The sequence below is a fragment of the Engraulis encrasicolus genome, chromosome 16, assembly GCF_034702125.1.
Source record: "Engraulis encrasicolus isolate BLACKSEA-1 chromosome 16, IST_EnEncr_1.0, whole genome shotgun sequence".
NCBI classification, from domain to species: Eukaryota; Metazoa; Chordata; class Actinopteri; order Clupeiformes; family Engraulidae; genus Engraulis; species Engraulis encrasicolus.
In genome coordinates, this window is record NC_085872.1 from 16381624 (window position 1) to 16407380 (window position 25757).

Sequence of the window (25757 nt, forward strand, 5' to 3'; positions counted from 1 at the left end):
ACCAAGCCTCTGGCACTTCGAACTCACAACCCAAGTACCAAACATACTGTATGCTTTGACAGCTACAGCAAAGAGACTGGTTCATTGGCATGATAGTCAGAGCACACCCACAACCCTGGTCACACTCATACGCTAACCTTTGTAAGACCTTCGGCATCTGATAGCCGGAGGCAGCCATGGCGTGCTGGCCTTTAGATCAGAAGGTTGCAAGTTCAAATAAATGATAGAAGTCCGCAACACTGTTGTCCGAAACGTTGTGCAAATAAATCACTGGGAGCATTAACAGTGTTGCGGACTTCCATCATTTATTTCAGTTACTCTATTTTGTCCAGCACCTGTACCACTGATGTGCGCGCATTCTCCACCTTCCTGCAAGTTCAAATCCCACCCTAACTAGCACCTTCATCCATGGCTGCAGTGCCCTTGAGCAAGGCACATAACCCCACATTGCTTCAGGGACTGTAACCAATACCCTGCACATAAATAACTGAAAGTCGCTTTGGATAAAAAGTGTCAGCTAAGTCTAATGTCATGTAATAATTTCATGTAACAATAATAGCCTAAATGTGACTAGCAAAAGCAGGCCCATTGAAATAGGTTTCAGTCAGCAAGTGGTCTTGGGTCATCTTTGAAAATAATGATGTAATTTGTCATTTCCAACAACTCCACAACATTTCCTCAAAATCCGGTCATGACTTTTTGAATGACAAAAAGACAGACAAACAAACAAACAAACCAACATGACCGAAACCTCCTTGGCGGAAGTAAAAAACCCCAATAACTGAAATTAAAATGAAACAAAACTGTGTTTTCCTCAACCATGCTGTAGGGCACTCTCTACAATAATGTGTGGTATTTCATAAAAAGTGGTCCTCGTGCCCATTCGGCTGGGTATTCCAAGAAGATACAGGATTTCTAAATAAATCAAGAGTGTTTTTAAATAAAGACTATTTCATTTCCTGATCAGTTTAAAGAGTTTAGTTGGAGGCAACTGGCTTGCTATTTGTAACCAGTCAATTGCAAGCCATATGCAAAGCAAAACATTCCAGATGCTCTTCATCAGAGATTAAGGCAACTTGATAATGGACAGTGGGCTCCACTCCTGTCATAAGTCTCACCTGTACCTTCCACCTGCTGCTATAGCTATTGAGGAATTCAAGTGCTCATGTCTGTCTTTTCAGCAACAGAAGACCATGCTCTTGCTTGGGAGGGGTTTAACAGTAGTCTGCATAATAATAATAATAATAATAATAAGTAGGCCTATTGCTCTTACAAAAAAAACAAAAAACAATGGATTTAAAGACCTGTGTAAAGACCGGTGCACTGTGTATTATTGTGGCTACAGTAACAGGATCTTCTCCATGTCCGCCATTTTGAAATCCAGAAATAGACATTTGTAGCTGCAAAACTACTACAGTGCTACAGTGATTTGTTCATACTAGTAAATACTACTTTACTATTCATTAAGTATTCATGAAAAACTTACTAATAGGCAACACAGTTTCAATGGGAAGCATACTGCATGTGTGACGGAGGTCATCTTGCACCTGTTCGTCCCCCTTGGGGATCGAACCTGCGACCTCGTCAACTACAACGGTCCGGCAATGGAAGGCACAATACGATACCGCTGGACTAAGAGACCAGTCTCCCAGTACAACGGCATCGACACTATATGAGGCTTTGGGAGGGAGGTTTACTAACGTTCCACGCCAACTCTGCTAGTTAGCCTCCGTTACATATGTACCTATCAAAATATTACCAATAGCCGTGCAAGACTGAAGAATAGCTTTACAGACCTTGAAAAAACAAATATGCTTATTTTGCTATAATATCAGGTGTCTTGGATTTTGCTTCTAAAAGTTAAGGGTATAAATTAGAAACAGGATATTTTATATTCAGAGGGGGTCCTACAAATCAGTAAAACACCAATTGCCAGAGGGGCCAGCTCAGATTTCGACGAGATACAGCTGCTTATAAAAAGATATGAGCACATTATAAAAACATTGAGTTATTGAATAAATGCATGGTATTGTGAGAAAGACAAACAGAAAATCCAATCCCAGTGCAGCTTTCTCCTTCCTAAATGTCTGAACCCGTATTCATCCCTGGAAGAATCTTGCAGAGATATTAGAAATGCACTCTCAAAAGTGGATCATCCTCGCAATAAACACAATCACGAGTGCATGGAGAGAGAGAGAGGAGGAAGAGTCACTACAAACATGAGACACAGCAGAGGGATGTGTCTGTGACGTGAGTGAGTGAGATGGAGATGTACTATATAACCGCCAGTGCTATACAGTACACTGGGAGACTGCTGCAGGTCTGTCAGGTTTTATCTGCTGTGTGATGTGGCGAGTGTGTCTAATGCTTTTCATATGCATTCATATTAATGGCGCTTTTTGTAGCCCATAGAGCAAGGGGGGAATGGAGTTGACAGCGTACAGAATCAGAAAGGGCCATGGGGCTGTGCTGGCTGGGTATAAATGGAGTCAGAATGTGGAGCTGTAGTGAAGGCCATCTTATCGTAAAGCTATGGGAGCATGCGTATGCCATGCAGAGAGTGGGAGCAGGTCTTAAATATGTCACAACAAGAAGCAGCAACAGTAATCAGGGTAGATTTCTCTATTCAGTTGGCTCGATTTAGATTGTGTTATGGAACTGCATTTTCAAAAGCACAGAATTCCTGTCATCGCTGCTGTATTTGGTGGTTTTATTTCAAGGAAATGAATGTCGGCCATGCATTCACACACCTGATTTGTAGCTCTGACCATTTTGATGATGAATAAAACTGTACAACACAAATGTAATTGACGTAAAACTGAAAGGGCATCCATTTACAATTCGGCAGCCCATGGGCATTGTTGGATACTGTAGAGTCGATTACTATAACCTTCAATATGCGCAATTGAGGTCGCTGCTGTTATGGTACTGCAACTTAAACAATAATTATGTGGTCATGCCATGATTTATGCTGGCTTAGCACATGAGGATAAAGGATATGTTCCTTTGCAAATAGAAAATGTACTGCTCAAACAATAAAGATAATCTTAAAAAGGGGAGCATTAAAATAAATCCATCAATTAATAATCTTAATAAACTGTTCGAGGTGAGCCTGGAGTTGTATTGTGGTGTTTCTGTGTTCCTTTGAGTCCACTTTTGAACAATATATTATTTTAAATCTTCAAATTATTCATCCAAAATCTTCATTCCTCTGACTTGTATGCAATGTCGACATTAAAAGGGAAAAAAAAGGTCTTGTTGACACAATTCTTTATGAAAACTGAAAGTAAAGTCCGCGACACCAAGCTCCCGTTTCTCTTATTTTAATGTAACATTTCAGGAAGCATGTCTTTCATCAGACATGCTGCCCGAAACGTCACAATAAAATAAGAGAAACGGGAGCGTGGTGTCGCGGACTTTACTTTCTGATTTCATGTGATTTTGCTAGTCCTGCACCCAATCTTTTTGAGACGGATGAGCGTGTTTTTTCTTTTTGAAAATTGGACACAATTCTTTACACAGAATATAATGAAACAAGTTAGGAATGGAGAGCTCTTAAATATCTCACAATCCGCAGCGCTGCATAAATCATATTGCTGTTTTAGTGGTATGAAGTTCATTCAGGGTCCTTGAGCCTAGACGACCCATTAAACGTCAGCCCAGTGAGCAGATGTAAATGCAACTTTACACTGCAGTGTTACAAGTTAAAAGCTGTAAGAAGCAGGGCCGTAATGAGACATTTTCACATACTGGGGTCAAATACTGCATGCTCTACTTCTTACAGTACATTTAGAATGCTTCACACTCTTCAGTCAACATTTTTTTTTCCATTAATCACTGCCTTGGGGATAAATGAGGGTGGCGTATAAAGGCTGAATTCATCATTGTTGACCATAGATTAATGTTCATCATAGATAAATTGTTAATTTTTGAAAAAAATACAGAGGACATGACCTCTGTGTCCTCAATGGTAGTTAGGGCTATGGTAAGAAGGTAATATTTCTTTGACGTTAAAGTTGATTGCCATTACCACAACAATCAAGAGAAGTGCCTAAGAGCAGCTGGAGCAGAGCAGAGCTGCTGTGTGACGAGAGCAAGAGACCCCACGAGGCTCCCCTACAAAAAAAGGGCACATGGCACTCGTCTCCCTCTCATATCACTCCTACCAATTTGTGCGTTATTAATCTTATTTAACTGTTTTCTTTTGAAAGTACATCTCCGACCACTTAAGAAGCTCGTTTGTCATGACACTCAGCAGCCATGCGGGGAGAGAGGAGAGCTGCGGGAGATAAAGGCACAGGAGGAGAGGGGCCATGAATCAGCGTAATGGATGCCGCCGCGCCCGCCTCTCATCTGCCAGTGCGGTGTGGCGGCTAACCAGGGCTGGTCTGGGGGAGAAATAGGGCCCGGGCACTTTTGGCTTAAAGCCCCCCCGGCTAATGATTAGCGACGCAGAACTGACTCACCGGTGGGCCCCGCACCCTCGTGGGCCCGTATTTTCAGAAATGTAAAAATATAGAGGGTGCGGGGCCCACCGGGAAATGCCCGCTATGCCAGACGGCCAGTCCAGCCCTGGTGCTAACGTCCTCGCTGCATGTGCCCCGGGGCCCTGCCAGGCTCTGCGCCAGCCAGCTTCACTCGGGAGCCCGTATGTACTATGCCTACGACGACGAGCTGGATCCACCAGTGTCATGAATACGACATGAATATTTCAAGATGCAAGAATGAAATGCTACACAGACCCTGCAGTCATGCTTTACTGCACCTTTTAATGAGTATAATCGCTGAACACTCTCATTTCATCTGTGACCTTGGAAGCCACTCACATTTAACCAGCCAAAAGTATGCAAATTATGATGAGATCCCTGGTAATTGTTTCATGCAGCGTCACCTCCTCGTGAATGCCCGTGAATATACAGGCCAGAGCCTGTGATTACTAAGTAACTGGCATGATATTACTGACATGGGAAGGCCAAACCCATCCCCGCTAAGTGGTACAACAGCCAATGCATTAGTACAAATAAAACACAGCAGATATGAGCTAAAAATTACACACAGCTTGCTCCCAAACATTTTTTTTTCTTTCCTTTTAGTTCAAGTCAGTTAAACAGACCATACAACGATGGCGAGTAATGACGATGCCTTAATTATTTTCATGTCTCTCTCTCATGATGTCTCCATATCAAATGTCCAGGCCGCATTGTGGCCCACCACCATGTGACATGAGCATGTGCGTGGAAGTGGTGGTTTCGCTGAATGAGGGAACTGCTTGCCCATACAGCAGTCCCAGAAGTTAGTGCTTGTGTTGTGTTTACTTGAGGATCTTGTGGTAGGGGAAAAGGTTCAGGGTGTCGGTGAAGGCGCGAATGTCTGTGATGACGGCGGCTGAGGACAGCTTTGGGGAGGCGGGGAGGAAGATGAGTTTGGACACCTCGCCGTACGAGGAGGAGGCGGCGCCCTTGGGGACGCCATGGCCATCACCTCCTCCCTCACACGTCTGCTGCTCCTCCTCCTCCTTTGCAGGAGCTGGGTCGTTCTCCTCCACGCCAAAGCCGACCACCTGAAAACAAGAGACAGGAGACCCATTACATTAAACTGTTGCTGATCAGCAAGAGTCTTAGTTGACTGTTTGCTGGGTGGAGCCATTTTTTGTCTCTGGAGAACATTCCAGACTAACCACCTCATGATGGCCTGTCATTACAAACTGCAACAACACTGGCTTATTACGGGCTTAACTTATTTTTGTATTACTCACTTTAACATGTGATTTTTTAATTTTACAATTGTGTGCAATACCATTCATTTTTTTAAGGCACATCTAACCTGCCAAGGGACAAAAGATGGAAAATAGCCCCGTGGCTATAATCTTGTACATTTTGCATTTTGTTTTAAATGGCATTAAGTAATATATGCTGTCTCTTTGTTAAATAAATAAACGTCAAACTTGTAACTGTTAAATTAGGCCAGTCAATCTAGCGTTTGACCCGGGGCAAATTGCAATAGTAACCATTCCAAGTTTTTTGTAATCCCTAGGTATGTCTAAATAACATATTCAAAATATACAGCTTTATATTTAGTGGAACATACAAGGTCAAAGTTGGAGATTTCCCATTAATTTTCCCATAGGGAGACAATATCGGAGATACTTGGGAAATAGGCTAAAATTTTAAACAATGAGATATCAATTTGAAACTTTCGCAGTAATTTACTAAAGCAAAGACAAAGATTTTTTTGTATTCGAAGTTGTCTGAAATATGATGATTAAATATGCAAATGAGATCACATCTACGTAAATATGTGATAAATTATGCAACAACGGGCAAAACATAAAACAAATTGCAAAGTAATAATTTACACGTTTTATTGATACTTAATCCACCCTACATCTCATATGAAAAATCTACCTTCATCACTTTAGTGGAACACACTTTTTTGAAGGTCAGAAGTAGCAGATTTCCAATGCATTTTACTTTTGACCTTGGCAGAGGTATGTTCCACTGAATTGATGAAAGTAGATTTTTAATAAGTGATGCAGAGGGGTTGAAGGATCAATGTGATTTATGAACCATTACTATTGCATTTTTTTATGCTTGGTCTGTTACCACAGATTTTATCACATATTTCAGTACATATGACCTCATTTGCATATTTCATCATCGTATTTCAGAAAACCTACAATACAAAAATTGTTTGCCTGAATGTGAGTCACCAACTGTGAAAGTTTCAAATGAATACGTCATAGTTTAAAATTTTACCCTATTCACCTTTTATCTCCTAAATTGTCTCCCTATGGAGAAATGAATGGGAAATCTGACAACTTTCACCTTGAAAAAAAGTATGTTCCACTAAAAGTAGCGCTGTAGATTTTTAATATGTGATACAAGGGGGTTTAAGGATCACTTAAAAGTAGGAACCATTACTATTGCAATTTGTCCCGGGTTTGGGCCTTTTTAGAGCTAGATTGACTGGCCTAAATAGGGATAGGGCATTATAATAAAGTGGTCCTTATTTGTGAGACACAGGAAGTGCTCCTGCTTACATGGACGCTCAGCTTCCTGCTGGCGGGGCCGCGGTGCTCCATGAGCCAGGAAACCAGCTCAGCCTTCGTCATCAGCTTCAGGGCATCGATCTGCAGGGGAGGAATGGAAAAGCATGTTTCATCTCCGTCACCATTTTATACCCCCATGACCAGGGCCCTAAATTAACTTTTTTCACCACCAGCCAAAATGACGAGTAGATGTAAATCTTACTAGCCAAACACACGCTCATTAATGGGTCAAAATGGCTAGTAAGTTGGTCTTTCTTACCAGCCAAACAGAAATTTCACCACCATTTGGCCAGTTGGCTGGTGTTAATTTAGAGCCCTGTCCCCATGACACAGCCCTGCCCCCCATTCTTTATAGCCCACACGGCCCACCACCTCACCTCTCGGTTCAGCCTGTCGAAGACGTACTGCTGGGTGACCACCTCCGCCCAGTTCCTGTCCACCTCTTCACCCAGGTGCGTGTCCTCGCACTCCTTCAGCTTGACAAGTGCCGTCACCTGGGTCTTGAACGCCTCGTCGCTCAGGGCAGCCATCTTCTCCCCAAAGCTCACCAGGAACTCCTCGATCTTTGTCTCAACGAATTCCGAACTGAGATCAGGAAAGACGTGTGTGCACGCACAGACACACGAACATGCACACACACACACACACGCGCACGCGCACACACACACACACACACACACACACACACACACACACACACACACACACACACACACACACACACACACACACACACACACACACACACACACACACACACACACACACACACACACACACACACGCAGTGTTTTACATCTCTTTCTTTCTTTGATGTGTGCATCAAAGGAAATGAAATGAAACCAAAAAGAGCTGACAGAATCAATGTGAGGCATTTCCTGAATGCCCCCCTGTACTCTGCCAGGCTCTATTCTGGGGTGAATTTCTCGAAACTATAGTTGCTAAAGCTTGTTAGCCACTTTGTTGTTTGCAATGCATTTTCCCGTTGGCAACTACCCAAGATGCTAACTGGCTAGCAACTACGCTTTCGAGAAACGCACCCCATACACTGATGGAAACGGGGGCATGTGATTAGGACTGTTACATGGTAGGAAACACCAGTGCCGCAAGAGCTCAATTAGCATCTTGGGTAATTGTGGCCTCTTCATCATCTGCCTCTTAACGGTAATTGCAGTCATTACTGTAAACAGATTTGCAGGCTGCACATTTAAAATCAGAGCCACTCACTTGAACTTGGTGGCCTGCGTCTCCACGGTGACCGAGAAGCCCAGGACCCCGGAAGTGTTCCGGCAGGTAGGGTACACGTGATACCTGTAAGGTGGAGTAAAGAGAGGGGTGAATGACGATGCAGCCACACAGAAATTAACACTTTTGACAAAACTACTACTAGAATGGCCACTGACCCCAAGGTCTCTTTTGTTCTCAGAAAGTCGAAACAAGGCTCCTCCATGTGCATCTGAAATGAAAACAGAAAAGACTGAATGACAATACACTTCGCCCCAAAAAATCTATTGGCTTTCAATAATAGTGCATACTGACTTTTTGGCAGATGTTCCCTGAGTCACACACTGTTTTCGCTCACACACACACACACGCACGTACACAGAGAAAGCATAATCTGCTTTGCACTGGCTCCCCATTTATTTCTAGTCAACTGCAGAACCAGGGCTATTAGTGTTGGAGGCCAGCCAGGCACTGGGCCTGGGCTGGGCAGGCTGGCTGGCCCTCCGTGACGGCTCCCTGGCTGTGCTTCCCCCAGCCCCACTCACCACTAGCAGCTCCATCAGCGTGTGCTCCCGCAGGTTCTTGGGCCCTGACTGGAGATGAGGATAGGAGGGGAGAAGAGATGGGAGAAGAGGAGAAGCGAGCAGAAAAGAGGAGAAAACAGAGTAAACGGAGAGGAAAGATGATAACAGAGAAGATGAGAGGAGAAGAGAGCAGAAAAGATGAGAAAAAGGAGTAGAGGAGAGAGGAGAGGAGAAGAGAGGAAACAGCAGAGGAAAACAGAGAGGAGAGCATAGATTGATAATCAAAATCCAGACGTTCTTTGACGATGCAATCTAAATCCACTTTGGCAGTCTCTGATGAGGCAAAGTTAATTTAAGGTTAAGAGGCAATTTGACACGGTTTTCGATTCTCAAGTGACAATGCTTTTCACTATGTACAAGGATGCCGATGAATTATGCAGTGAGACAGCTGTGTTCAACATCTACAATGTCTAGGTTCCCTTGGCATATCGTTCTACTATAAACAGATCATTGTGTAATGGCAGGCTTTTAAACAAAAAACTTCCAACTCTCATCATTTATCAACAAGACCTACCAACTTAACATCAAAAAACACAGATGAGGTTTAGCTCTCTAAACCGGCCCATGGACCTACCTGGTAGTAAACGGTGACCTCAGAGTTGGCATCCCCTTTGTTGAGTGTTTTCACTTTGCATAGGTGGTGCTTCTGAGGCAACTCCACCACTCGGAAGAGAACAGGGACCTCTACTGGCAGCTTCTTGAACTGCAGTTTTCTGGGGGGAAAAACAAATCAGCAATGGGTATTTTCCAAATATTTATAAATTGATATTTAATTTGTTGGAAGCTTTGAGTTGCAACAATAAGGATTTACATTAACTTGGAATTCTGAAGCAGCTGCTAAACTTCAAGTTAAACCATGCTGATGTTTTTTTACAGTGTACATACTCTGAATTTGTAGATGCTTAGAATATAGAATAAAATAGAAAGTCAAGAACAATGACAAAGCAAAGGGAGGGGAAAAACTTACTCTGTAACATACTGCAGAAACTCCATGGATTCCTGTTGACAGACATCAGAAAGACATTGCACTGTATTGATTAAAACGGCAATCTTCACCACGCACTACTACAACAGCACCAGCCAGCGCACACAGCGTCACACCTACCCTGCTGGCGAAGTTGCCCTGCACCAGGCCCTCCGCGTAAAGCTCCGATTTGAAGCTGCTGACAAAGTCCATAAGGTCAGCCACGGTGAGTCCGTCCACCAGCGCCTGGTACTTCTGGATCATCGACCAGCGGGCATGCTCCAGGATCAGGAGACGCACGTCCCTGCAGGCCGAGAGAGCGGAACACAGAGAGGGACAACATGGAGAACTGTAGGAGAGCTAAAGAGAAAAAGGCACACAACCACCTCAAAAGGATGCTGGACTAAGGAGAATAGACTAAGAAAATCAAACCCAAGTTCTCAACCCGACACCAGGCTCTCATTACTGTTTTCCAATCGTGACATATCACAGAAAACATCATTATTAACAAATTAAATTGAATTTGTTTATATGCCCCTATGCTTTGAATGCCGTGCCCATAATTTTATGCTTTTACTTTTTTCTAAATTTCAAAACTAGACACTCTAATGCACCTTGTGTGTGATTTTGGAACGGAACTGATAAGATCATGAAAACTCTCATCTTGGGGCATGAAAACACATTAAATTCCTCAATTTGAATTTGGAGTAGCATATGTAGTAACAAAGGTTTCTATCGGAAAAAAAACAATATTTTTACAAAAATAAACTACTCGCTTAGCTTGGGCTAACTTTGGAAGGAAGGCACTTTCAAACCTACGTTTTTCAGCTATGAAAGCTTAGATTGTAAGCTTTTAAGCAAGGCCATGTGTCTGTGGGTCTGACAAAATAATTTGTGGCTATTCAAAATATGTAGAATATTGTCTAGATTAAGGGCACTCTACCGCCAAAATTCCAAACACAGTGTGGCATTCAACGTGTTTAAAAAAAAAAAAAAAAAAAAAAAAAAAAAAAAAAAAAAAAATCAGTAACAGTAGCCTGGTGTCACACTTCATTTTTGTTTTCTTAGAACATGGAGAACTGGCATGGTTGTTTGTTACACACAAGACACACTTGCCAAGCACCGCATGCCATTCAGTCTCTACTGCAGGTGTTGGCGGAACTGCAGAACTGCGGAACTAGGCCCCACAGCCTCACGCGAAAGTCGTGACAAAGCACCACACAGCAGGCCAGCTAAAAAGAACACATCAAGGCGTAGAGCAGCGGTGCTGCCTGGCCATATTTAGCCATCTGACATACTTTCCCAGTTTCTCCGGCTTTATTAGGATGTTGAAGTAGGTCTTCTTCAGCTGCTCTGCAAACATGGTGAAGACATCAGGTGCTGTGCTGAAGTCTGCCAGGTGGTCCACTATCAGATTGAACAGCAGCTGGAAAAACAACAGAAACAAGACGCCATGTGTTAGAACACAAACCATGATGGAAAACGCACCATGGCAAGGTGTATTCTGACCTCTGTCATCGTAAACACAAGAAAACATATGTACGGACGTAACTATGTGTTGTATTTGTGTGTTGGACATGTACCCAAGTCATATACGAAAAAATACATTCAAGATGTTGTGGAAGGTGATTTACGATATGGAATTGATTCTCTGTGTGCTTGGATTGCGACTCAGGTACTGCTGTCACAACTTGTTTGTGCACGTGTCTGTGTGTGTGTGTGTGTGTGTGTGTGTGTGTGTGTGTGTGTGTGTGTGTGTGTGTGTGTGTGTGTGTGTGTGTGTGTGTGTGTGTGTGTGTGTGTGTGTCCATTTCCTCACCGGGAGCTTGTGATTGAAGCCCTTGACCTTGACGACCAGTCCGTGTTCGCCGGCCACCAGTTTATACTCCAGCTGAGCCACGTCGGCCTCATACGCCGGCTCCGCCAGGTTGTGCGTCAGGATGTTGACAAAGAGGTCAAACAACACCAGGCTGAAGGAGAAGACACATGCTGACCCGTCAACTCACAACTGACTTAATCAGGCCAGACAAACATGCATGCCCACTACAACGGACAACAGGGTTGGTTTATAGACCAAGGTGATGGTGGCATTTGTGACACTTCATTTTGACTGCTGATTTCTGGCAATTAATAGTTTGGTTATGGGATATTAGTAGATGATATTTTGAATCATGGTCAAAGACAAAAGGCCATCATCCTGATGTAACATTACTTATGTTGTCAGTTAGCTGTCATTACAATCCAGCAACTCATTCCACCCTGTCACAACTTCAGTAGTCTTGACTCTCAGCGTGCTGACAGATTGTATTTGATGAAAACTGCATTTGAGCAGAAGAGAGACTCCCCAAAGCACTTGAGTGACATTTTACTTACTGTTTAGCAGATTTCTGAATCACCGGAGAGATCAGGTGGAATCGAATGTATGCTGAAGGAAAAACGAATAAAATTCAGCACATTACAAAAAAATGAGTTGTTAATATGAGTCTATGAGTATTTAATAGCCCTTACATGGCCGTAACTACCATTGAGGACACAGAGGTCATGTCCTCAGTTTTTTTTTTTCAGAAATGTAAAATGTATGCATGATGAAAAGCAATATATGATCAACAATGATAAATTCAGTCTGTATGTGCCACCCCCCTTTATCCTCAAGACAGTGATTAATGAAAACAACACAGTATGCAGTACAGCATGCAGAATTTGACCTCTGTATTTGAAAATGTCTTGTTATGGCCCTGATCCCTTATATAGTGTACCACTGGGTTCCACATACCTTTTGGTATTTTAAACTTGTTGTCCTTCTTGTACCACAGACACCCTCTATCACTGTTGACAACCCTGACAGGATATTCGGTGTCAGGACAGTCCGATGTCTTCAGAGTAAAATCAGTAGCTGGAGGGAAAGAATGTTGATATCAATTTTATTGACATGCATTTTCATCAAGATATATTTTGCTTAAACCAATTGATGCCTAAGGCACCTGCAAGAAAGGGTGCTGAATGCCTGAGCCTTTTAAGAATGCTGCCCTCAGCCTATAAAAACCTAAATATCTCAGCTTCTGAAGTATATAAATATATGCACTAAGTTGTTTTAAACACTAAGACCCTCATCTGTCATTAGAATGTGTTCATTCATCTCAAACAAACAGAGATTTTTAATAAAGTTGTCTCAAATCTCATGAGCCTGAATGTTGCGTAATGCAGCTCCAGGCGCCAGGGCCAATGTTGCGCAACGCAACATCAGGCATCAATGGGTTAAAGGCTAATTTACAGAATGTATGCTGCCCATTCACAATTTTCAAATGAATATGTAGTACTTCCTAAGTTTTCGAAATGTACACTTTTCATACATGAATAGGTGGATCTTCTCCATGTGTAAAACCCTCCATTTTGAATGACCAATAATAGACAGCTTTGGCTACAAAACCATACTCTGGTCGGACCAGTAAATATATTATTTTATTTTAAGATTCAAGAGTTTATTATCATTGTCAAAGAGGCAACAAAATTATGTTTGGAGCGCAATACTCAGTGCATCAAAGATAAAAAAATAACAGTTGTGCTTGATACCCCCCTGCCCAGTCCCACTTACAATGTGACAAAATTGAAAGTGCCATCAGTGCTTGATACTTTAGATTTACTTAGTAAATATCCTTGAAAAAGATAACATTTGTGAATAGGCAGCGTACATGTTGGGAATAGGTGGTAACACTTTACTTGACATATCCCTGCATAACACATTCATAACAGCTTTTATACACTTTGCATGGAGCATTCATGACTTTTTCATTACACATTTATGCAAGAACGTTCGTGAACATGGAAGATGAAAGGACTGCAACTTGTCAAATTAAAAAGATAAACAAAGCAGCATTGGGGATTAGATGAAGCTTTTACTTTGACAAGTTGCTGTCCTTTTGTCTTCCATGTTTGAAAGGTTTTCTATGAATGTCTTACGAAACAGTCATGAATCCTTCATGCAAAGTGTGTAACAGCTGCAATGAATTTCTTATGCAGCGACACGCCAAGTAAAGTGTCACCAAATAACTACTAAAATGACTTGCTTTTTAAAACCTACAACAAAAGGTTTTCATAGTCACAAATAAGTGAAAATCGGTGTGGAGGTACTGAAAGATTTAATATTATACTGATGTTTTACATCAGATAAATAATTTTTTCTTATATTGAATGTGAGAAGTTGCAAACTACAAAAAATGCAAATACTATAACATGCCATTCACACATACCAATGAATTTGTTTTCAGCTGGGTGATGCAGATCTGAGTTTAGCTCAAAATCTCCTGCCCAGCGTTCAGCCCACTCCTTCGGGACATCTGCAAAGGAAACAAATATTGTATTATATAAATAACAAGCTCTACTCTCATCTTCCACCACCAAAAGTTAATGTGGTATAATCACCCACACCTCCATTAAACATGATTAAAAATTTAGTGTAAAGAATTCCATTTGCAACAGATAATAAATGAAGGGTTTATTTGCAAAACGGTGTATCTCCATTTTGGAAAATTGACATTTTTGTACTGGGCATTAACTATCATGTACATTCACATTTTTTTTTTCATCAGAGTATCTCTTGAGCTAATTGAAGGTAAATGACATGTTTTGAAAATTTATTACGTATTATTATCAACTTAGGGTCAAAAAAGTGGTAAAAATTAGTGGAAACAGATACCCATATGCAGCATATCTGCCGTCATCCTGCCAAACAGCTTCAACCAGTTAGCAAAATATTTTTTCATTAACGAATGGAACCCTAGGTACAATACCTGATTAACAATAATCAATCAGATACATGAAATAGTAAAATTAAGAGGTAGTTTTGTACACAATTACCGAACATACTTATTTTCTTTGCAAAGCGATATAAGCGACGCACCACGGCAGTTTTTGACAGCGTGTCCCCAGCTGTCGGTCCGATATTTCGGCATGGTAGTAGACCCATCATCGGAGTAAAGGACACAACTTCAACACTCGCCGTTTTCGCGGGTTTCTCGCCTGTTTAAACCCATCTCTTGGACCAATCGTGGTAGGCTATTCTCAATACAGTCTGTGGTGCTCTCTCTGTCTCTCCCTCTCTCTCTCCGTTTAACAACAGCCACTGGTTTCACCGTGGCTCCACCCCAAAAGCCTCCGATGTTGGTACTCACGTTGGCAGGTCTACAGCTGTTGAACTCCGCTGCTTCGTGCGTAATGGTGCTTGCTTATGGAGCTCATAAAAGACGAAGTTTGCCGTTGAATTTGAATACTTTGTCGTTGTGTGCTGTGAGCACAATTTCAGTTATTTTTCCGGTCAGATCCTCTTTGTTTATTGCTGTCAGCTGACGGATGGTAGGTTAGGACAGTTAGCGCAGCTTCCCCACGCTTCTCATGTCGTCCGAGATTCAAATAGAATGCAACGTCGTTTTGCAAATAAAGTGTTCTGACAGATACACCGTTTTGCAACTTAAGTCATTTTAGATTTAAAAAGTATTTAAAAGTATGTTCTCAAAATATTTGAATGCCAATAATTTGCACATAGAGGAAATGACGTCTGAACAGTCGTTTCCAATAATAAAATGCAAAAGTCAAAAATTGTTGTTTACACCGTTTTGCAAATAGACCCTTCAAATGTTAGCAGTGTTGTAAGAGAGCCCTTCCTCATACATGGTGCGTGTGTGCGCATATGTGTGTGTGTGTGTGTGCGTGCGTCTTACCCTCAATGCTGTACTGGGTGCCAAACCACTTCTCCCTGAGGGGACACTGGCCTTCGTGCTCTGGTGACAGCAGCATCAGGTTGGCCTTGTCTGGGGTCAGCAGAGCCAGGGCAGCAGAGATCACCTGAGGGGGGTCAACAGAGGGACAGGGGACAGGAGATGATAACAGGCACAGGGACAGGCATTGGAAATTAGCTTTTGGCTATAAATGCTATGATGCTTGCTGTTTGGCTGCTATACGACCTATATGCTATGTATCCGTCCCTAGTACCAAATAAAACAGAAAAATAGAAAAGACGCAGGAGGAAAACTATCATATGACTTAGTCAGACTACTTTACTTCCACCTGAGGGGGTTCCATAGACGGACAGTGGACACAAGATAACACTCCAGTCAGTCACACAAACAGACAACATAGAGAATGAAGGAGGAGGAAAACACGTCATGCCTTACCCTATTCCCTACTTAAATGTTTCATCTTTTAAGTCGCTTTGGTCAAAGGCGTCTGCTAAATGCTATGTAATCTAATGTAATGTAATCATATGACTTGGTCAGACTACTTTACTTCCACCAAAAAAAGATATCTTGTTTTAGGACAAACAAAGCCAAGGAACCTTAAAAGAGAAATGAGGCGAGGGCAAGTAGAAGAGAGATGCTGATGACCACATACCTCTGGTTTGAACTCAAACATGAGCTGGTCTCCCGTCAGGTAATCCTCTTTGGGGAACAGCTGCATGTTTTCACAGATGTCCTCCACGTACTCAATTGGATCGGTCTGTAAAGCCATCAATGATGGCAGGGGAATTTTGAGAGCATTAGTGGAACTATTTCAGCGGATGATCACGCATTCATATTCACAAACGTTACGAGTTGCATTGGATACATCCATCTGCTAATTGTAATGCTGCGCATGTGATACAGTACCTGTTCCTGATAGTGGAACTCGTTTGCCTCAATCTTCTGAATTTCTTCATATATTCTGAAAAGATTGGGGGAGAGAATACTGTGAATCAGTGGCTAGTGTGCGCCAATAATTATCCATTTTAATTCTGACCTTCCGATTTATAGGCCAGCAATGAATTGCGGAGATACATTACTCAACAGATATTGTGCAAATATATTACTCTTTCTTTGTGTAGCATATACTGTACGTTTCCTGTGTGTTCCCTCTGTGGTGCCCAAGTCTTGTCTAATTTTTGTTTGTCCACATTGTAAACCACACCTTCTCATGTCCACACAAAATTTCTCTCCTGTAGAGACAATAAAGGCGAATCTAGTGTAATCTAATCTAAGACAGCAGGAGACCTACCTCTGTTGTGGCCCCTGGGTCTGAAGCATCTTCATGTACTGGAAAACCAAGTGGACCACCTGCAAGAAGAAGCAAAGGCTCATGTCAACACAGACAGAGGGACCCCCTCCCCATACACAGTAGGTATGGTAGTCTGTAAATGTCAGCCCTGTGTCCTTTCATGGTATTAGAGAGAAACATAATTTCAATTTCCTTCTATGACCTATGTATATGAAGAAACTGACAATAAAAGCTGACTTGATATCATTCCACACACTACAGTGCTCAACGACAGCTTCCCAATAGTACACCGCAATCATCCTTCAAGTGGCAGCCTTTCCATTCCCACACAGATAACAAGTAGTACAGGCGTCCTACAGTAAATGCTCTGAGCGCTGATGCTGATGACCAATGAAGCTGCGGGAGCGGAGTGAGGCACTAAACTTGATTAGGGAGTGTTAAGCAGCGATAGCACACTGAATAAAGCCAGTGGATAATGGACACTGGATTGCTTTCACCTGCTTCTTCCTCGCTGGCTCCGGGCCCCTGCTAATCCCATTAGATACACATGCATCAAACCCAACCTGCTGCATTTGCTCCAGTTAAAAAGCAGGGAGGAGAGGAGAGGAGAGGAGAGTTTGTGTGTGTGTGTGTGTGTGTGTGTGTGTGTGTGTGTGTGTGTGTGTGTGTGTGTGTGTGTGTGTGTGTGTGTGTGTGTGTGTGTGTGTGTGTGTGTGTGTGTGTGTGTGTGTGTGTGTGTGTCTGGAGGGCATCGTTCTACTGTAATGACGTTAAGTGTGACTTGTACAATAAGCCTTTGCGAGCCCTTGGGTTTAAGTCACAACTGTTCAACTCAAAGAGTGGTGGTTTTTTATCTCCTTCAAAACCTGTGGGTGGGCATCAGTGTACATGACTAAAGCTTCCAATGCAGGGAATTGTAAGTGCAGGGCCTCCAAGCAGGGGGGGGGGGCAAACTGACCTCACAGAAATTCTGAAAGCCCTCATCAGTCAGAGTGATGGAGACACTGAAGATGGAGTAGGTGGTGTTCTGGTCGAAGCCCGTTTCACTGTTTCCTCCAAAGAGAGAGAGAGCCCAGCACCTGATGGCAAGACAAGAGATAGAGAAATTGAATGACAAATAGTGTAAGTCAAGAAGTAACAGAAGAAGGAATACCATTCAAGAATTTGTTTTGTTTTGCTCCGTGTGAATGGACCAATCACTTACTTTTTCCTGAGTAAAGACAGGATGCTGCCAGCTCCTTCATGCCCGATCAGCCAAGATATGTAATGAAGTGGTTTCACCCTGTTTTAAAAGCACAGACATAAACACAGTATAGTTTTTTAATACAACACAGTGAAGATGTTTAAACTACCCAGGCAACATTAATAGCTCTGTTATGCTGTATATTGCTTGTGTTCTCACCTATAGTGTCTTTCCTGAGGGGGTAGGGCCCAGGTGATGGTGAGCGCATGCACCTTCCTCACAGGCACCACTGGAACAAGGATGAAAGAAACACTTACGTGAAAACGAAGAGTATGGCACAGATTGTGCAAATGGCAACAGTATTAGCTAGTGCACCTATTGGAAATTGGTGTTAGAAAGTAAATTTGGCTGCTGTGTTGAAGGAGTGGGTGGGCTGGCATGAAAGCCAAAAGGGATTTTGGGGGAGAGGGGTAAAAGGTAACTGGATCCTGGACAAGACTGCATCTGACACTCTAAAATCACTGAGCTATTCAAGACTGCCTCTGACACACGTAAATCATTAAGCTATTCATTGAAGAATTAAACAGTGGAAGTGGTAGGGAATCTGTGGACATATCAGCAAAAGATGTTTGCAGTAAAACAGCCGTTGTCCAAACAACAGGAAGTATGAACACAAAGTTCGACACAGTGAGCAGTCTGCAGCCATACCTCTATAGAGCTTGTTGAAAGCTGGAGTGTCAAAAGGATCCGGTTGGTCCGAGAAGTTTGGTTGTTGCTGAGAGCTGAAAGCAACAGTGTCACAATTAGCCATGAACGAACATTCGATTTTTTTCCATGAATTTGTTCCACCACCCAGGTTTGTGGATCTTCTCTGTGTAAATCCACCATTTTGAATTACCAAAAATCAAACCTTACTCTGGTCAAACTAGTAAATATACTACTTTATTTCAAGATTCAAGAGTGTATTATCATCGTCAAACAGGCAAAAAATTATGTTTGGAGCACAACATTCAGTAGTACATTCCATTAGTACATCCATCCCAGTAGTACATCCGTTTAAATTGCATCAAAGTTACAGTGTGGGAAGGGCTAAGTACAATAGCCCAGGTGCTGGACCATGAGAAGCTGCTACACTTACTTATTTGGAACCTTTGAGAAGATCTCCCTCACCCATTCTTCCAGAGTGTCCAACTTTTCTGTGAAACAGAACAACAATGGTTTTACATTTTACTAAGTGTTAATACTCAAGTGTAGTTACATTGTATAGCAGCAGCCTGTGGACACTCAGAAGGGTGACCTTGACCCACCCTTGGACTCACACATACCTTTAGACTGCACTGCTAATGTCATGTAATGTGCTGAGTAATATCGCTTCCAGAACTCCCGAAGGCGACTATAAACGTTGATCTTTTGTTTCTTGGGCTCGTGCTTCAGCGTCTCAGCATTTCCTAGGAAGAAGAAAAAGAAGGACAAAAAAAAGGTAAAGGACTGCTGCCACAAAATAAAAACAAATAAAGGGCCGAGCATATGCTTATAATGAAAAAACAAAAACAAAAAAAGATTCTCACCCCAGCAAAATTTCCCCATGGGATGGTTGGGCTTTGCCAGACTCCCAAACAGCATCTCTTTGCGATGGGAATCCGAAGGCTTGGCCAATTGGTACTCTACAGGGACAAAAACAGACTATTGGCTTCAAGAAACATTACGCTGATACAACATCAATTATCTTATGGCTTAATAACAAACAGTCTTACCGCTATCAACAGCCTCCACCTCTCTTTCAATGGCGTCTTTGATCATCAGAGGACATATAAAGAACTGGGCCCATCTAGAATATGACAAATGTTGGCAACATATATTACTAGTATAGAATTATGACATTCTGGTTATATTGTAGGTCTGCAAACCCATGACAACAGTACATCACTGTTCATGACGTATTCAGCATTACTGTGCAAACTACTAGATGCGTCACATCATTATGGAAACATGTCATAGTGGACAAGCCTCCAATTACCCAAGGAAATAAATGAGTTTGACTGTAGAATTGATAAAAGTACACACATTATCATTCCATGTCTTTAGTAAAATTATGACAATTCCCATTTCACTATATATGAACCATATATTGAAAAATAATTGCTTTGATTTTCAATCCAATGGAAAAGTGTGCTTCTGTAAGACTGCAGCATCCATCCGAAGGTTGTATAGGCAACTATTTTAAAACTCATGAGTCATCTTGGTTAACTTTGTGGTCTTATTTGATCCCCACATCAGACAGAGAAGCTGCTATGTTTCTTACAGCATATACAGTTTCATCATCCTGTTGCGAAATGGATTGCCATGTAACCAAATGGTACAACAGCATGCAGGTCTACAGTGCTGAGCATGGCGGGCCAGATGGCCAGAGCTACTGGTGGCGGTCTCCTGGGCAGTCTGCACCCTCTAGACAAAAACCAGCAACATGGTGGAGGGGACATGTTTTGCCATCCATAATTCAATTGGAGGTGCTTTTGTTAGTCCTTTCTGAGAAACTGTTTGGGTAAAAATGGCATCTGCCACCTTACCCTCCCTCTCCTAGAAATGCCATAATTTGGATGGAGCAGGCTGAAGGATTTTATCATAGAGGCATTAAATTGGGATTTGCTGTTTTTACACTTTATTGCAACTCTTTGGGTATAACAAATTCAAAACAATTCTAGAACAAAGCTTATTTTCATAAATATCAAGCCACAATCGTTTCCACTGTTCATTTCATGCAGATTTGTCTAATAATGTGATGTGACTTATAGGCCACGTAATGCTGCATTTTATTGTTATTTGACACCATGGTTGATATACTGATGAAGGTCTAAGCGAAATGTTAAGAATACATTTTTTTTATTTTTTCAGTGTGCAAGAGTTTAAAAAAAAAATCACAAAGTTGATTATACAGAGTACAAAAATAACCAAGCTAGATCGTGCTCAACTTATAGTTTTTTCAGTGTGCCATACCTATCCAGTGCTTCCTTGAAGTGTTTCCTCTGTACATCAAACTGGAATATCGTCCGTTCACAGTCAGTGGAGGCATTATCACTCCCACCGTGTTTTTTCAGGAATGCATCAAACCCATTTTCTGATGGGTATTTTTCACTTCCCATGAACACCACTAGGATAGATGAAGAACAAAGACAGGATGGGAGAGGGAGGGATATGGAAATGGATATAATACACAAGTCAGAACACATCATTTTAAAAGCAGCAGAACCAACTTTGCCTTTGAATAGAGCTTGAAAGCGGAAGTGACTTAGTACAGTTCAGCATTCACAGGACCTTAGCCGACCATCTAACAGCACGTTAGTGACTAAATATCTTCTCATTCCAGTCATTACATTCACTGGGTTACAAATATGCTGTTTTAGGAGCTAAATTTAGATAATTCATGTAAAAGTATCGATATTTTGTTCCGAGGCCGTCTGCATGAAAAATTTGAAAAAACGCACGTTGCTAAATTGTTTGGTACGAAAAATTATATTAAAATATCAGAAACAACATATGTGAAGCTCGTGGCACAATTCAAAGGGGATCGAAATATAATTTTAATACCGCCACTGGATTACATGCTAAAATTTTCCGTTAAAAACGCTGTGAGGTCCCATGAAATCGGAGGATGTGACGTCACTTTCAAGCTCTATTGGAACTAAATCAGTGTTTCCCAACCAGGGGTACGTGAACACACCTCAGGGGGTACGTGGCAAATGCAATAACAAATGTACAGAGAAAAGTCATACTTGGAAAGATGAAGGGATATACGTAGAGCATGAGTGAGAGGGTACAGGTACAACAAAAAGGCTTAGGGGGTACACAAGACAAAAAAGGTTGGGAAACACTGAGCTAAATGATTACCATTTCAACTGACTCACTGTGTTCAAGGAAATGGGCCAGTCCTGGCAGGTCACTGGGGTCACTGAAGCTCCCCACGCCAATGCAGAGTGCAGCAGCGGACTGATTCAGCAGATGGAGAGAAGAGAAAATAGACCCGTGTGAAATGTCACTCAATATCAAGATAAGTGACTGAGAATCACCGTTTGACAAAACTTTATTCTGCCAACCATGTGTCAACAGATCATAATCCATCTTGTTTTGCTCATTGAACTTAAGCAACATGATCTTGGTCAGTTATCCCTTCTACATTGTAACATGACTTACCACAGCTGTTTCCAAGGCCCACTTACAACAACTGAAGAGTGAGGCGGAATATTCACAGGGAAAACCCGTTAGAGAATTGCCATTAGCATGATGACCAGTCTTAGGACACAAGACACTGTCTCAGAGGTGCACTGTGTAGGATGGTGGATGACATGCACTTTTCATACTGTATTTCATGTACAGTATGAAAAGTGCAATTTTCTCAGTCGTAATGAATACGTACAATTTGATGGTAGTGGTAAGTATTGATGAAAAATGTAACATTTGTGAATGGGAAGGATGAATTCTGAAAATACACTCCTAAAATATTACACAGTGCACCTTCAAGATTCTCACTGAAAAGAATAGTAGTGGCACATCATGACATGCAGGGTGATCACCTCCCACACCTGACAACCCACTCGGCTATCCAATGCCATGCAACACCTGGTAACCTCCCGGTTGCATCATTTACCATGGCGATTCGTAAGTTGGATGCAATGGTGGCAGAGGAGCTAATAGGCCCCTGCCGTGTGGGCAAGTGTGGATTGGATCACAGGTCACACCGACATGAAGCCAGCATGAGGCGCCAATGTAGTGAAAAGGCACACTCATCTTCCTCATTCACATGGTTGCCAGCTTCCCTGCTGAGTGATGACTGGGTCCAGAAATAGCAGTTCATACACCATATGTGATTAGCTATGACTACCATTGCTTCTGCATTTTTGAACACGAGAAAAACCATCTCCACAATGGATTACGGCAATGTTTAGTATATGTATGTTTGGTTATTATATCCTTCAATGTTGCTTGACGTTGTAGTACTGACCTGTTTTTCAGAGCTTGCTTTCTTTTTTCGCCCATCCTCTTCCTCATCGAGCTCTTCAAAGTCACTGTCCTGTTCGTCATCTTCATTTTCAGACTCCTCATCGGTGCCTTCTCCTGAATCCCCCTCCTCCGCACTCCCTTCTTCCTCCTCTTGCTCTTCCTCCTCCGATTCATCCTCATCATCCTCAGATGCTCCTTTACCATCACCACTGAAGTCTGAGATTAACAGCGCTCGCAATCCATTATCCAAAACAATGTACCTGAGTTGCACACACAGAGACGCACACACAGAGATGGAGGGGAAAGACATGGATTTAAAGAGGACACAACAAAAAAGCCAAGGTTAACTCATCACTTAATATTGTGGTATGCAATCCCAAAAATCCTGTAATAAGCACATCTGATTTGTGAAAGACTGTAACTTCTCGGCATGGCTCCATAGCCAGAGACGCACTTCAATGTCAACTTTAGTGTCTCCTTACACTCAAACGTGAAATATAAGCCGCAGGCGTTTGTGTTGTGATTCAATGTCATACACCTTTCATGGATGGTATTTCAAGTGTCCACACATTTTCTGACACTGTGAAGTTGTATCACATAAAATAATGCGTATTTCAGAACTTCCTATTCATTTTAACATAGTGACAGAAACATGTGTGTGTACTTTCATTTACCTGTACTGTTTTGGGTCACTGGGAGATTTGATGATCTCAGCATCTCCCTGATTGTCCTCTCCGCCACCATCCCCGGGAGGCAGGTCCTGACCTCTTGGCTGTGAGGGTTGAGCTCCCTCTCCCCCATCCGAACCAGTAGGCAGGGCTGCACCGCTGTCGACATTCTTTGACTTGTTCGTGAGGGGCATTCTCACAATTGATGGTATTTTGGCACTATAATTCAACGAAACCGGTTGACGGTGAGCATGTAAGGCAGACACCAACTTCCCAATCCAGAGTGCACTTCTCGTTACTTTGAACAGAGCAATACTGAATATTTTATGACAAATGCCCGGATAGGCAGTGTTTAGTTAGACACTCCAAAGCTCTGTGTGGAAAGGACAACAATCCTCTGAATGGCTTTGGAAGCTCCGTACACGCTGCTTTGTGCAAAAACAATGCCCCCCAAATAAAATGCTGGCACGGCTAACCAACACCTTTCATCAGTAGTTTTCACACCCAACCAACCCAGATGGCACTGCTATGAGCTGATGCAGTCCAACAACTAAGGATGATAGGAAAAATGAACACAACCAGTTAATGAGACAGCTACTCTAACAGTAACAGATGAAGTTTCGGGGGAGGTAGTCTCCAGCAATAATAGTGCCAACGTCTAACACAGTAACATCGAATATGAGAAATGTGGAGGATGAATAAGCAGGACAAGACAAGCGTGTCCAAGCTAACACGCAACTCTGCTACATCACCCACCAGCTTTGCTATCATGCAGCGTGCTAGCTAGCAACAATGTGCAAAGGATGTCAAATGAGCGGAATACACACTGTTAATTTGGACAGCACATACACGATTCACTCTACAGACAATACTCCAGCTAGACAACCTGCAAAATAATTCTGACACTGAGGTTAAGAAGGCTATTGACTACAGTTAAACAACTTGCATCACTACAACAAAACTACCATACCTTCCTTCCTTGTGTGGTGGGCAGGATCTCAACCTAACTTCCGCATCATGTGGGCGGGATCTCCTCTGTGATTGACAACCGGTACAGTAGGCCTAGAGGCCCATAATAGAACAGAAAAAAACAGAAGAGAAACATAATGGGGCCTAAATACAATTTTACAAAATCGTATTAATCATGCTTGTTTAGAATATATGTCAACAACAAACTGGTTGACAAACTGGATGGACTATTTTCCCAACATGTTTTTATTTATTCAAATTTTTGGACTTCCATATTAGCCTAATTTTATCCAGCGGATCTAACGCGGTTTAATAGCATTGCATTGGCCTTTGACCCTATGTTTTTCTAGTTGGCCTATTTATGCAACTTATATATTTGTTCTGAACATGGTATGCTGACAAGCTCATCTGAAATAGGCGGACTTCCAGTGGCAAACTGCTGAAACGTTGAATAATGTAACTAGTGATTTAATTTAGTCCATTTTAAATGGCAGTTATTCAGGTAGCCTATGCCGTATGTAATCAAGGTGACATGGTCAGAAATCACTAAATTCTTTACATGTGTAGCCTACTATTTTGATCTGCCCCATGTTACAGTTGAAGTAGCCTATCAACTGTGTTGTCTGCTTAACTAATCTAACTTTTAAAAGATAGCCAATTCTATGAAAAGACATTTGAGCAAACTATTTATTCTAGAAAAAAAAAATGGAGCAAATGCAGTATGTTTATGATGAACACTGCTTCAGCAATTAAGTGGGTCCTTCTCGGAAGGGGCACCAGGTATTGCAAGGACTCTGTCTGTTTGTTTCTGTCTGTCTGTTTTTGCTCTCTGATATTGTTTTGGGTCATCTGCGGGGGATGGCAGCCATGTGTCACATCACGTCCATCTAGCATAGGCCAGGGTGCCAGGGTGCTAGATTGCTGTTGTTGGGAGGAGGGGTGGGGTGTTCCTTGTCCACCCCCCCACACACACACACACCCATCTCTCTCTCTCTCTCTCTCTCTCTCTCTCTCTCTCTCTCTCTCTCTCTCTCTCTCTCTCTCTCTCTCTCTCTCTCTCTCTCTCTCTCTCTCTCTCTCTCTCTCTCTCTCTCTCTCT

General features: G+C 42.2%; 1 protein-coding gene across 1 annotated transcript; it reads right to left on the bottom strand.

Annotated features, from left to right (window-relative positions):
- Positions 1 to 4749: 4749 nt before the first annotated feature.
- nrd1a (nardilysin a (N-arginine dibasic convertase)) lies at positions 4750 to 24750 on the bottom strand. Its single transcript, XM_063218884.1, has 31 exons — positions 24660 to 24750; positions 23696 to 23908; positions 23023 to 23281; positions 21929 to 22010; positions 21021 to 21174; positions 19781 to 19854; positions 19595 to 19690; positions 19352 to 19474; positions 19165 to 19222; positions 18735 to 18808; positions 18246 to 18315; positions 18048 to 18125; positions 17802 to 17922; positions 16844 to 16902; positions 16459 to 16513; positions 16205 to 16309; positions 15535 to 15658; positions 14068 to 14154; positions 12594 to 12713; positions 12194 to 12245; positions 11640 to 11790; positions 11119 to 11246; positions 9962 to 10124; positions 9824 to 9855; positions 9431 to 9569; positions 8818 to 8865; positions 8452 to 8504; positions 8276 to 8359; positions 7426 to 7633; positions 7040 to 7129; positions 4750 to 5560 (listed from the first exon to the last, which is right to left on the bottom strand). Exons 2-31 carry the CDS (start codon positions 23881 to 23883, stop codon positions 5312 to 5314), a joined length of 3324 nt encoding a protein of 1107 aa, XP_063074954.1. The 5' UTR covers positions 23884 to 23908; positions 24660 to 24750; the 3' UTR covers positions 4750 to 5311.
- Positions 24751 to 25757: the final 1007 nt, after the last annotated feature.